Below are 14,388 nucleotides of genomic sequence, written 5' to 3' on the forward strand. Positions count from 1 at the left end.
AACTATGTGCTACCCTTTCCGCTACTATGCAGTTAATCGCTTGACAATTTGAGTCAGAAGGACTACCCTCTATTTGCGCGTTATGTTTTTCAACTTCCCGTAAGCGGAAATCTACGCTCGGTCCCAATGAGTCCGCTTTCGCTAGATACAACAGTGGACAAAATATTATGTTACTCGGTAGCTATGTTTTTCAGTCTCCGGATCAATCTTTTAATTTTTTATCAACCACACAGGATCAAAAGATGAATTTGTGTTTCTCCTTGGTATGCTGTGCGTTTCTGTTGGTTTTTGCCACCTCAGTGAAGACGGATGTCATTCGGTCCGTAATACTGGCTGAGCGCTTGTGCCTACCTGGACCGCCATTGAAAAGAACGCCTGGAAAGATTAACTGCCTTGTTATTGGTGATTCCATCAGTATTGGGTATGTGGTCTTTTGGGTTCCCAGAAACCTCATTTCCTATATTTTGAGACCCATTTTAGGCAAATCACTACTTTGTTTTACAGCAGCTTTTTAAGCTATATACATCATTTCGACGGCATAATTGTTTCAACTTAAACAAGAAAGTTCAATGTACATTCCGCGCCCTGTCAAGTTCTGATAGCTATTCGATCTGCTGATAGTCATACACCAAGCTGGTAAACTGCATCATTCTCAGGTGTAGGCCTTCGAACAAATTGACTATCTCGTCAAGATTGACAGGCATATCACATTTGATATGCATTAGAGCAAGGGGCGAACAGCCTACTCTCTCTTCCATGGTACACCTCATATAGTTGTTCAACTTCCTCATTGTGCTTATGGAACGATCACATTCACAAGTGGTGACTGGAAGGGTGGCAGCAATTTTCAGGAGCATGTACAAGTTGGGGAAGTCGTCGGGATCACATGCAATTTTTATTTTTACTGAGGATAAGACATAAGGCCTAAAGAACGGGTTTATATCTCTAATTTTCTTTGGTTGATGAATTTCGACCACAGAAACTTTATTTAAAAGTTTTTCTTCGGCCATTATTGATCTTCAAAGGGGTTTCGTTCGAACCCCTCGAACCCCCCCCCCCCCCCCGCTCCTACGCGCCTGATTTAGCAGAAAACAGCAGAACGCGCACAAAACTTACAATTTATTTCGAAGCACTTTAAAAATAACAAATCTGAAAATGTTCCAATCCATGATCACATGCTATTTCTATAATGAAGACAATTTGTGAGAAGTAAATGATTTTTGCTGAACTTACCATAGAAATTCGGAAAACTCGCAAGCGATATTGCTATTCTTACCTCTCCCATATCCATCTGCCACTCTTCCTTTCCCACTTTCCTTTCTCCCTCTATACCTCCATCAACCCGACAGGTAAATGGATGGGAGGATACTTAATGACAAGGTAATCTCCCAGTAAGTTTTTGGTTTTTTTTTTTATTATTTATTCATTTTTTTATTGTGGAGCTGAATAGTTTCTCTTTACAACTGGGCTTGTGGCATTGACCAACCTAATCCTGAAACACCACGATAGAAAGTTGAACGCGGTAACCAGCACATCACTTACTGCTAAAAGGTCTTTTAAATCTTTTTATTTACTTTCTAGTTACACCCCTTGGGTCGCAAAAGCATTAAACAACAGCCATCAAGTCCAGCATGCACCTTGGGACGATATTGACGGAGGGGCCCTGGACTCCAAATATGGCCTTAAATGCCTGCATATGTTTCTCTCGACCGTCATGTTAGAACCAACGAGTTATGACGTGATTACCTTCAACTTTGGTATGCATGATATTAACTACAACGACAGTAGGCCCGAGGAATACACAACACAAACTAAATACACTGAGAATTTGAGAGAAATAAAGTCGCTATTGTTGTCCACTGGAGCCAGAGTTGGATTTGTTCTTACTACGCCTGTGCACCATAGCGTGACGCTGAATACTCGCGTCAAACAGTACAATAATATAGCAAACAATGTGATGAAAGAACAGCCTATAGTGGCGACTGCTGACTTGTACACCTGGGTCGTTGAAGCTTGTGGTGAGCCTCCTTATCTTGATTGCACCATTGCTGCTAAGCAACCGAGCCCACATTACTCCTCGCAAGGATCAGAGTATCTTAGTGAAAGGATAAAAGACTTTATCCTCGATCTTTCTGAGAGCCTTCTGGAAAAAGGGCGCGCTAAACAGACTTTGCTGCAAACAGACCATGAGAATCTGGAGTGTCCGAAATCGCTGGTAAGGATTTCTTATGTTAATGGCTTCACTTCAGGCTGGTTAATTAGAAGAGGTAGAAGTCAAAACAAAAAACGAAAAAAAAAATAAATGGCTTTTAACAACAGGACCACTTTGTATAAATCTGCTTTTACTTGTCCTGCCGTTTCTTGCATTTGAAAGCATTTTTCTGTCCTTTCTTTGTGTTTCTTATACCTTTGAACTGTCCTTCGATCGAGTGCGGAGATGAATCATAGAGATCGAAATGATCCTTCAGCACACAAGAACAGTTGTAGGAACTCCCCTTGTCTTACGGTTGCCCTATGTTGCTGGTCTACTGATTAAATACATCATTCTCATTCTTACTCTTACACTTAAATCCTCCTGGACCGTTGATGGAGGTCTTTGTCCACAGATAGTCTGCAACTGTTGCAACAGATGTTTTTCCCAGCCAAATTTATGCTCAGGGGATTAAGAAAACTATACATGAACTGTATAGTTACTGAGTCCTGGTGAAATGATCTCTAACCCCGAGATTATCGTATCCGCAGTCCCAATATTTTTTGTATTACACTCAACGTGGAATAATTCCCAAGTTATTTTTGGAATGGTGTTTAAACAGGGGATTGTGGATTGACGGTAAAGATATTGACAATATTTACTCACGCATTTTTTTTTCAACCATATAAAAAAAAATATAAAAAAAACACGCTTTTTTAATTTTTAACAAGAAGCTGCTTGCAGCTTGAAGTCGAGCCGTCCTTGGTTAGCACGTATAGCTTTGCGTTATAGTTTTCTAGCTTTTTCAGATATAAAACTCAACAGTGATACAAATCAGAATTTTATCCGGAGGTTCTTAATTTTAGCGTTTCTTATACAAGGGTGCTACTGGAAAGCTACACTTAAGAGATGCTCAAAATGTGCCTCTAGCATTTTGAGTGTTCTACTAATAAAACAAAACTACTTTAAGGTGGCTGGCACCAGTTTCCAGTACATAAACACTCTTCATCGGTTGATGCAGCAATAACTAAACGGTATCAAAAATATGCCTAAATATTGGTGAACAAAGTTACCATAGCAACAATATAAAATGAAACTCAAAATCGAGTTAATCAGCGTGTTAAGGCGCTACTTTTTACAGAGTTCAAAAAAATGTAGAGAGGGATTTAGAGCCACGGTTGCTCTGACCTCTACCCTACAATTTTTTAATTCGTAAAAAGTTGGATTTCCCAATGATGATTACAATTCGATAGTTTCAACAAAAAAATATTACCAGTAACTGAACTGAGTTGTAAAATAGTGTTCAAAATGCCCACCAGCTTTAAAGCGCGGCGTTGTTCAAATTATCAAGAAAACCTGATTCAATTCCGCAGTGAAACACGCCACTCCGTTCCGAAAATTACTTGGGGATCATTACAGGGTCATTTCAAGATCGCGATCTTTTTTTTTTGGTCAATTTTGGGAATAAGTTGGAGCGCTGTACAGAACGAATAGTTAAAAGGCAACTTCAATGAAACAAAAATTAGTTAGTTGTGATTTTCTTTTAATACTCTCTTAGAAAATAGATCATAACAGCTACAGTCAATGCCCACTTATCCCATTAGCCCAGTCGACGTCTCATATCCAGTCCAATTCAGGAACAACCACGAAACGACGACCGCCAATACAATCACACTTTAAAAAGCGTGTTTTATTTTTCTATTTTCATTTTTTAGCAGGCAACAAGTACAGATTCTGTTCCTTGTAGAAACAAGTCTGGCAGAGTGGTGACAATGCGTCCTTCCAATTCAACGTGTTGCGAATCAGCGTTTTCCTCTTCGGGACAGGGATGTTGTCTTGCGCCCCGAGCTGTCCCGTGTGGAGACGGGAAGCACTGTTGTACCGCGGGTTACAGGTGTGACCCTGACTGTTCAATTTACTAGTGTTCCTGTCAAAGGATGTGAACACCATCCGTCTTAGAATGTAGTTATAGCTCATAATGGTTATTGTCAGAAGTAAAACAAATTTTGGTTCACTAGTTATTCAGCTTGTGTGGCATATACTAAAACAATTATTCACCTCAGTGTCGGTGAAGGTGATGGATATTTACCTCCATTTCGGTGAAAAATTGTTAACTTGATTCTGGCCTTTGATGCTAACGCAAAACTACTCGATTTCACAGAAAAACTGAAAACAGCAAGCGGCAAATATAGGATAACCATGGTCACGTGGTCATATCTCACGTTTGCCGTTTGCTCTTTCACGGCAAACGGCAGAAACTGAATGATTGCGTGACCATGTTTATCCTATATTTGCCGCTCTCTGTTTTCAGTTTCTCAGTGAAATTGAATCGTTTTGCGTTAACATCAAAAGCCAGAATTATTTTGCTCTACTCTCATCTATGTACTTATTTTTTCAAGAACACGTCAACGCCGTTTGCCGTAAACGCGATTCAAAGTTGGGTGAGCCTTAAGCCCCCACCCTCCCACCCCCCGATCTGTACTCGCCGTACAGAGACGGAAAAGTATAGAAATTTAAATTAAAAGTTTCCATGTTTGGCTTATCGCGTGCGATTCGAATTACTTAAAAAAATGAGAAAGTTAATCGCCTTCTTTCTTTTAGAGGGATTAGGAAAATTCACTTCGAGTATTTAACCCGTTAACATTTATCGTTCGCGGGCGAATAGTAAGTTTACATGCTCTGTGTAGGCAAAGCATAGCCTGTATTAGAAGACAAATAACGTCAGATACATCCTTCTCCTAGCAGCAGCAAGAAGAAGAAGTTCTTTGCCAATTTCTAGAAAATATTGTACTTCCAAGGTGCAGTAGAACCTTGATTTAACGAGTCTTCATATAATGAAGTACTCGGTATAACGAAAGATGTTCTCACTTCAATATAACGAACCAATTTCCCTAGTCCTTTGACCGGCTTTATTAAATCGAGCTTCCACTGTTGTTGAAAGCAAGAACTATTTTCATACGCACCTGTCGAAAAAATTATTCACCGAGTGCAACCCGAATTTATCCAATTGATCGTTTGCATGTCGTCCATGGCGGCCATGTTGGTGTACAGGAACAATAAGATTTTTCTCCTCTGGGAGTTAACTTCCATTTTTATGTAAACTATGTGGACAAATTTTTCTTTTGTTTTGTACATCAACATGGCGGCAATGCAAACCACCTATAATAGTAAAATATCGTGCCACGAATATTGTGGAAGGCATTAAAAGATCGACTCCCAGCTTGAATCCTCAAGTTACAACCTGACAGAATGATCAACAATTATTGCACAAGGTTGAACAAAATATCGTGATTTGTCAGTGGCGAGCAGATCAATTGTTTGCCGAAGCTGAAGGCTGAGGCAAAGAATTGATCTGCGAGACACTGGCAAACCACGATATTTGGCGATAACTGAGTTCAATAATTGTTTTATCATTCAATCACCCGAGTTTGTTTTTCATAATTATTTTCTCTCTGATAGCTCAGGGAAGCGATCTGCCATTTTCACACAAGAGGGTGATTTCAATTACGCATGAACAGAGGTATATTTGACCTTATGACTCCACTGGGGGTCACCTGCCAATATAAAAGCCCAAATCTATGAAAGTTCTTTGTCTCAGGTTATACACACTTCCTGTCACTATTAATGTTACAAAATCAATCTATAACAAGGGAACTCAAAATCATGTAAATAAAAAGATATTTCAAAGGATTAAAACTAAATCTGAAAGAAAATTGAATTTTTTCAGGCTCGCTTAGTGTAACTAAGGCAACCGTGGATGATGTAAGGACAATATCCCTGAAATTATAAAACATATGAATTAGGAATATTTCTTCACTGAAATTCTGCAATTATACGGTATGCTTCTCTTATGTGATTGAGCCTGCAAATGCGGAAGAACGCTGGTAAAATACGAGTGCTTGAGTGCTTTTTTGTGTGGATAGGCACTTGATAAACAGCTGGAGAGCCAAGGTAGGTGAACAATGCACTTGGCAGCTTTCAATTTGGAAATCAAAGGAAAACGTTTCCGTCATAGCACGCTTAACCCAGTTACAATGTTCGGGATCAGAAAGTTGGATTTATTGGAAAACAAGTAAGTTACATAACTTAATTATGTAGCGTGTGAAACATCCCAGCCGAGGATAAGACCCTCTGTGTATTGAGGACACTTAGTTACCTAAGTAAGAAAAACAATAACTATGAAATAATATAACAATATGACATTTGACTGAGAAAGTAAAACAGGGTAATAAAAGGTCGGATGGTGCACAGAGGTCAGTCCGTGCGTGCACATATATTGTACTTGACAAAAGTTCAATCCTTCGAATTTGTCTTTCAAAGGAATCAATAGAGGTGATATTTCTCAGGGATGCGGCTAGGTTATTCCATATCTGAGTTCCAAGATATGTTTATGAATGTTAACCGTAAGTGACAGTATTAAAGCTTGGAATATGATAATCGGCGTTCTCTAAAAGTGAGTTTCTCATACTCTGTGCGCATATGTTAAACTTCGCTTTGATCATTATGCCTGCTACAAGCTCATCTTGAACTCGCCTGCCATAAAGGGTGCCGGGCTAGTAAGCCCTCTTCAGCAGTTGTTTATAAGTAGATTTTCTGTCTTTGATTCGATTTTATTTTGCATCTATGCACGGCTCATGTCTTCAAACCCCTGACCAATTTTGAAATTCACAATTTTTAGGCTTGCCGTCAGTTTTGCCCGCCTAACTGAGTAGTTCATGCTCATTTGCACTGGACCGAGTCGACGGCATTGGTCAACTGTTGAAGGTAACTAAAGAAGACCCCTCACCGTTGTTGAACGTTTTGTGACTGAAATTTGAACGGTTACTTGAATTGAAAGACATGGCTTGCACAGTGTACTACACTGACTGTATAATGGCAAAACTATGTGCTACCCTTTCCGCTGCTATGCAGTTAATCGCTTGACAATTTGAGTCAGAAGGACTACCCTTTATCAGCACTTTATGTTTTTAACCTCCCGTAAGCGGATATCTACGCTCGGTCCCAAGGAGTCCGCTTTCGCTAGATACAACAGTGGACAAAATATTATGTTACTCGGTAGTTATACTTTTCAGTCTCCGGCTCAATCTTTTATTTTCAATTAACCACGCAGGATCAAAAGATGAATTTGTGTTTGCCCTTGGTATGCTGCGCTTTCCTGTTGGTTTTTGTCACCTTAGTGAAGACGGATGACAGTCGGTCCGTAATACCGGCTGAGCGCTTGTGCCTACCTGGCCCGCCATTGAAAAGAACGCCTGGAAAGATTAACTGCCTTGTTATTGGTGATTCCATCAGTATTGGGTATGCGATCTTTTGCTTTTTATTTGACTGAAAACTGCTATGTTTGTCAACACTGTTAAGCTAGAAAGACTATAGTCTGACTTGTAAAAGACGATGAGACAGGTCAATATTATGCGTGACTATCTGGCCTCTTAATTCCGATTGACCATTTCAAACGATTCAACGCAGGGAAAGAAACGAAGACAAATTGGTTATCACTAGTTTTGCGCACGTCTTTGTCATTTGCCATTTGCAAAAATAATAGCATATCACTACCAGAATGGCCGCCATATTTGATGTACAAAAGTTTCCTATAATTTCCACTCATTCACGAAGTGACCTTTAGCGTTGGGACTTTGAAGAAGGTGACTGGCGAACTCACTTAAACAGTAAATAACAGAGGCAATTATAGATCCAGTATGACCGCTTGACACTAGAGAAAATTAGAACGATCAATATTTTAATTTCGGAGTAGTCTGTGACTTGAGTGGCTGCTTTGTTTGAGCTTAGCCCTGAACTATTTAGCAGAAAACAGCAGAACGCGCACAAAACTTACAATTTATTTCGAAGCACTTTAAAAATAACAAATCTGAAAATGTTTTAATCCATGATCACATGCTATTTCTATAATGAAGACAATTTGTGAGAAGTAAATGATTTTTGCTGATCTTACCATAGAAATTCAGAAAACTCGTACAAGTGATATTTCTATTCTTACTTCTCCCATCTCCATCTGCCACTCCTCCTTTCCCACTTTCCTTTCTCCCTTTATACCTCCTTCAACCCGACAGGTAAATGGATGGGAGGATACTTCATGATAAGGCAATCTCCCAGTATTATTTATTTATTTTTTTTTATTATCGTGGAGCTGAATAGTTTCTCTTTACGTTTAAAGGAAACAACCGAGCTTGTGGACAATGACCAAGCTAATCCTGAAACACCACGATGGAAAGTTGAACGCGGTAACCAGCACATCACTTACTGCTAGAAGGTCTTTTAAATCTTTTTATTTACTTTCTAGTTACACCCCTTGGGTCGCAAAAGCATTAGGCAACAGCCATCAGGTCCAGCATGCTCCTTGGGACGATATTGACGGAGGGGCGCTGGAATTACAAGATATGTAGTCAGAAATTTTGCGTGATTCGTTAGTGTTGAAAAAAGTGTAGTTCGTTTGACCTTCTTGGAGAAATGAGCAAGTTAGGCATCGTGGGTGGTTGCATTTATGAATTCCAGCGGGTTGTTGGTTGGAGGGCTTGTTTTGAGGTAGCTCGGAATGGACCAGGAGATCACGTAGACTTGCGTTACGTTTGTAGGCGATAACTGGTGGATGAGGGAAAACTTGTTTGCAGTTGGCGGAGGACTGGAGGATGTTGATATGTTTTTTCACAATAGATGAGATTTTGGGAAGTGCAGGATTGAAGGATATGACGAAGGGTGTTCTGTCTGTTTTTGTGGCTTTCTGTTCTTGTGGCTGTAGTGGCTACATATCTTGTAATTCCAAAAACCTAATCTATTTAATTCAATGTAAGAAGTGCCACTCCCAATACATTGGGGAGACAAAGCGCAAACTTAATGAACGTTCGGGGAGCATCGCAGATCTATCCTGAATCACCATCAACTACTCAACCCCACTCCTGTCTCGCTACATTTCAGCCAACCTGGCCACTCAATCAACGACGTCCAACTAATCCCGCTTGAACTTATACGCAGCAAACGTGACTCAGTTAGAAAGGCTCGTGAAGCTCATTTAATCAACAAAGCTAAAACATTGCACCCTCTTGGTATAAATAGACGTGACGAAACACGCCAATGACATGTCTCACACTTAGTCCTAAACAACCAATCATTGTCACGCATTTTATATTTTAAATCTTCTTTGTAACGATCCTTTTATGTTTCTCACTTTTCTTTTTCGTTCAGCCCCCGAGGAAGGTTTGTATTGCAAACCGAAATATCGGGCAAAAAAATTTGTTTTTTTAAAAAACAAATATATTTCAGTTATTCTAGCTTTTGTTGTTTGCTCTCTCAAGCTTGTCACCTCCGCCGTTGGGATCAGTCTGCCGTTAATATTTTCTATATGATATTAACTACAACGACAGTTGGCCCGAGGAATACACAACACAAACTAAATACACTGAGAATTTGAGAGAAATAAAGTCGCTATTGTTGTCCACTGGAGCCAGAGTTGGATTTGTTCTTACTACGCCTGTGCACCATAGCGTGACGCTGAATACTCGCGTCAAACAGTACAATAGTATAGCAAACAATGTGATGAAAGAACAGCCTATAGTGGCGACTGCTGACTTGTACACCTGGGTCGTTGAAGCTTGTGGTGAGCCTCCTTATCTCGATTGCATCATTGCTGCTAAGCAACCGAGCCCACATTACACCCCGCAAGGATCAGAGTATCTTAGTGAAAAGATAAAAAACTTTATCCTCGATCTTTCTGAGAGCCTTCTGGAAAAAGGGCGCGCTAAACAGACTTTACTGCAAACAGACCATGAGAATCTGGAGTGTCCGAAATCGCTGGTAAGGATTTCTTATGTTAATGGCTTCACTTCAGGCTGGGTAATAAGAAGAGGTAGAAGTCAAGACAAAAATAAATGAGAAAATAAATAGATTTTAACAGTAGGACCACGTTGTATAAATCTACTTTTACTTGTGCAGCCGTTCCTTGCATTTGAAAGCATTTTCCGTCCTTTCTTTGTGTTCCTTATACCTTTCAACTGTCCTTCAATTGAGTGCGGTGATGAATCATAGAGATCGAAATGATCCTTCAGCACACAAGAACAGGTGTGGGAATTCTCCTTGTCTTAAGGTTGCCTTATGTAACTGGCCTACTGATGAGCATCTTAAGTCCTCCCGGACCGTTCATTCAGATCTTGGTCCCCAGATAGTCTGCAACTGTTGCAACAGATGTTTTTCCCAGCCAAATTTATGCTCAGGGGAGTAAGAAAACAATACGTGAACTGTATAGTTACTGAGTCCTGGCGAAATGATCTCTGACCCCGAAATTATCGTGACACCGCAAAGATCCGCAGTCCAAATATTTTTTATTACCCTCAGCCTGTAATACGTTCCAGAGTTATTTTTGGAAAGCCGTTTAAACAGGAGGTTGTGGATTGACTGTAAAGATATTAAAAAAATTTACTCACGCACTTTTTTTTAACTGTATATAAAAAAAAAACTGCTTCTTTGATTTTCAATAAGAAGCTGCTTGCAGCTTGAACTCGAGCCGTCGTCCTCGCTGAGCATGTATAGCTTTGCATTATAGTTTTCTAGCTTTTTCAGTTATATAACTGAATGTACAAATCAGAATTTCATCCTGAGGTTCTTAATTTTAGCGTTTTTTATGCAAGGGTGCTACCGCGAACCTACACTTCAGAGATGCTCAAAATGTGCCTTTAGCATTTTGAGTTTTCTACCGGCAATAAAACAAAACTATTTTAAGGTGGCTGGCACCGGTTTCCAGCGTTGACGAATCAATACTATCACTCTTTATCGGTTGATGCAACAATAACGGTATCAAAGTTATTGGTTAACAAGGTTACCATAGCAACGATATAAAATGAAACTCAAAATCGAGTTAATCAGCATGTCAAGGCGCAACGTTTTGCAGAGTTCAAAAAAATATAGAGAGGTATTTAAAGCCACGGTGGCTCTGACCTCTTCCCTGAAATTTTTTAGTTTGTTAAAAGTTGCATCTCCCAATGATGATTACAATTCGATCACTCATATCCAGAAATGCACCTAACCCTGATTTTGGGTACTTTATATAAGACAGACCTTTTTGACATTTTCATATGACTTCATGTTTGACCGAATTATTCGTGTTTTGGTAAGAATTTAGGGTAGGGGACACTTTGTGATGCCTATCACACAGTTCATGAATCTCATTAGCGTGCATTTCTGGACATATCTCCCACTTATCAGGTAAAAAAGAAATGACCTTGCCTTGTTAACCAATGTTTAGGCATTTTATTGATAGCATTAACTATTGTAGTATCCACAGACAAAGAGTGGTTATTGCAATACCAATCGATCAAATTATTACTAAAGGGCAGCGCCGGTGAGCCACCTTGTATGGGAAAAGCCACATAAATTATAACCACGAGCGGCTAGGAAATTTTGCTATTCAGCATTTAGCTTTTCAGAACTTTTACCAGTTCAAGAGAAAATTTGAAATATTGTGGTAGTGCTGTACGCAACAGGTAATAGAAAGCCGTCCACTTTGCAAATGAGAGATTAATGAACAATTTAGGGGCGTGCAAATTATCACTAATACGCGCATGAACTCTGCCTTCTCTCAGTTGACGATCGTGTAAAATTGACAATTTGTTGGCTCTGTTGCTTTTAAATTCTTTCATTTAAAAATTTATTTAGCTTTTCTTTGATCAGTTTTACTTGCCTCGTTTGAAGGTGGTGGGTAGTGTGCTCTAAATCTGACGTCGTAAGCGGCGCTGTAAGCTGGGAGAGATGATTAATTTTGTATAAATTGTACAAAAAAAGTTAAAGATGCAAAAACGCTCTACCTTTTCGATTCTATTTTCCTTTTATGTACAAGATGTACTAAGAAAGCATTAGAACATGTCAACAAAAAACTAAATATTTTAAGAGTAACTGAAGTTGTAACTAGTGTTCAAAATGCCTACCAGTTTTAAAGCGCGACGTTGTTCAAATTATCAAGAAAACCTGATTCAATTCCGCAGTGAAACACGCCATTCTGTTTCGAAAATTACTTGGGGATCATTACAGGATCATTTCAAAATAGTGATCATTTTTAGGTCAATTTGGGAATAACTTGGGGCGCTGTACAGAACGAATAGCTAAAAGACAACTTCAAAAATAATAAAAAAATTAGCTGCAATTTTCTTAAGAAAACAGATTATAACAGCTACAGTCAATCCCCGCTTATCCCTCGAGCCCAGTGGACATCTCATATCCAGTCCAATTCAGGAACAACAACGAAACGACGACTACCAATACAATCACAATCAAAGCGTGTTTTGTTTTTCTGTTTCCATTTTTTAGCAGGCAAAAAGTACAGATTCTGTTCTTTGTAGAAACAAGTCTGGCAAAGTGGTGACAATGTGTCCTTCCAATTCAACGTGTTGCGAATCTGTGTTTTCCTCTTCGGGACAGGGATGTTGTCTTGCGCCCCAAGCCGTCCCGTGTGGAGACGGGAAGCACTGTTGTCCCGCGGGTTACAGGTGTGACCCTGACTGTTCAATTTACTGGTGTTCCTGTCAAAGGATGTGAACACCATTCGTCTTAGAATGTAGTTAACGCTTATAATGGTTTCACACCTAGAGTCGCGCAAGGTAGAAAATTAAAGAAAACATTCCGACAAGCTATTATTTAAAATTAAAAGCGTTGACTCCTCGACTCGGGTCTGGCAATTTATATCCTATTCCCATCTATGTTCTCATTTTTAAAAATCGCGTTTAGGGCAAAAGGCAAACGTGAGATTCACGTTTATGTTTTCTTGAAATAAGGAGTACAAAGATGATAATAGTGCAAACTAATTCTGGCCTTTGATGCAAACGCAAAACTACTCGATTGGACAGAGAAACTGAAAACAGCAAGCAGCAAATATAGGATAAACATGGTCACGTGGTCATCTCACATTTGCCGTTTGCCGTTAACGTCATTTTTAACCGCAGCATTTGTTATCCTTCAATTAGATACACTAGTTTGTCCTAGTATATCAATGTGAAATTTTTCATTGAGATCTGAAGTCTCACTGATGTGTAAAATATGTTAAAATAGGAACTCTGTGGCAAGGAGTTTTGAGCTGTAGAATTCTATGTTACCACGTCAAAGCCAGCTGAATACAAATCACAGAACGAAGTGGAGAACCAAGGATTTTTATTATTAATTTTATGTTCTATTTACAAAAATAGAAATGAAGTGCATTTGCTTTAATATAAGTTCATATCGTGCGAGAAGCTAATAGACATTGGCATAGTGAATGATCAAAATATCTCCAGTAAAAGCTCATCGAATTAGGTGGTTGTAGGTGAAACGCTTTTGTAATTACACATCTTCAAAGTTGGGGTGAGCTTTAAATTCCCACCCTCCCCTCCCCCCCCCCCCCCGATCTGTACTCATCGTACAGAGACAGGAAAGTATACAAATTTAAATTAAAAGTTCACCCATGTTCAGCTTTTCGTGTGCGATTCAAATTATTAAAAAAAATGAGAAGATGAATCGCGTCTTTCCTTCAGAGGGATGTGGAAAATTCACTGCGAGAAATTAACCCGTTAACATTTATCGTTCGCGGGCGAATAATAAGTTTACATGCTCTGTATAGGGATAGCATAGTCTGAAAATTTAGCCCCCCTCATCAAGGGGCCATTCTCAGAAGTTTCCAAAGTTGCCTTTATTATCTGTTCGAGGTTTTAAGCAATCCTAAACTGCTTCACATACAATTTCACATAAAAATTCAACTAGAATGACCTTTTCACCGAGCCATTGCTCATTTTGTGGAACGTAATAAAATAAATTACTGCTAATAAAATTTCAATTCTTACATACATCGCTTCTCATAAACCTTATTCCAAAACGGCTTCCATCATAGTATTCATTTGTTTGTGTTCCGGCAAACTAGCTCTTCTTACCTCGTTCTTAAACTCAAAATTCAAAAGAATATTTTTCCTAGACAGAGGCAAGGAGGGTTATTTTGCATATAAACAATATTTATTTTCTTGTTCATCCAACACCACCGACAAAGCCTAGGGTCGACTAAGCACATGGATACACTTGACTACACATTCTTACGATGCCTTCATTGGCAAGATACCAATTCCAGCCCTACAGGGCTTATTGTACTTTGCAAAACGAAATGGAACGAAACGAAATGGAAATCTGTACTTTGCGAAATGGAAATCTGTACTTTGCGAAATAAACAAGTAACAAGT

The 14,388-nt window shown here is 39.2% G+C and overlaps 3 protein-coding genes across 3 annotated transcripts in view; all 3 read left to right on the forward strand.

Moving 5' to 3' along the window:
* Positions 1-237: 237 nt before the first annotated feature.
* On the forward strand, positions 238-4,113 carry LOC146470496 (uncharacterized). The gene is made up of 4 exons (XM_085121938.1): positions 238-421; positions 1,582-2,267; positions 2,814-2,830; positions 3,907-4,113. Exons 1-4 carry the CDS (start codon positions 243-245, stop codon positions 4,111-4,113), a joined length of 1,089 nt encoding a protein of 362 aa, XP_084978064.1. The 5' UTR covers positions 238-242.
* Positions 4,114-6,238: 2,125 nt separating this feature from the next.
* Positions 6,239-14,388, forward strand: part of LOC146470497 (uncharacterized) — a 28,101-nt gene continuing 19,951 nt past the window's right edge. Inside the window, exon 1 of the mRNA XM_085122579.1 lies at positions 6,239-6,263. The gene's annotated coding sequence lies outside the window, so the exon portion shown is untranslated. The remainder of the gene's footprint in view (positions 6,264-14,388) is intronic.
* LOC146470498 (uncharacterized) lies at positions 7,306-12,913 on the forward strand. Its single transcript, XM_085121939.1, has 4 exons — positions 7,306-7,489; positions 8,490-8,591; positions 9,547-9,997; positions 12,500-12,913. The coding sequence occupies exons 1-4, from the start codon at positions 7,311-7,313 to the stop codon at positions 12,725-12,727; spliced, it is 960 nt and encodes a 319-aa protein (XP_084978065.1). The 5' UTR covers positions 7,306-7,310; the 3' UTR covers positions 12,728-12,913.

This window comes from Pavona decussata, unplaced genomic scaffold (genome assembly GCF_977016875.1).
Source record: "Pavona decussata unplaced genomic scaffold, jaPavDecu1.1 SCAFFOLD_114, whole genome shotgun sequence".
Lineage (NCBI taxonomy): Eukaryota > Metazoa > Cnidaria > Anthozoa > Scleractinia > Agariciidae > Pavona > Pavona decussata.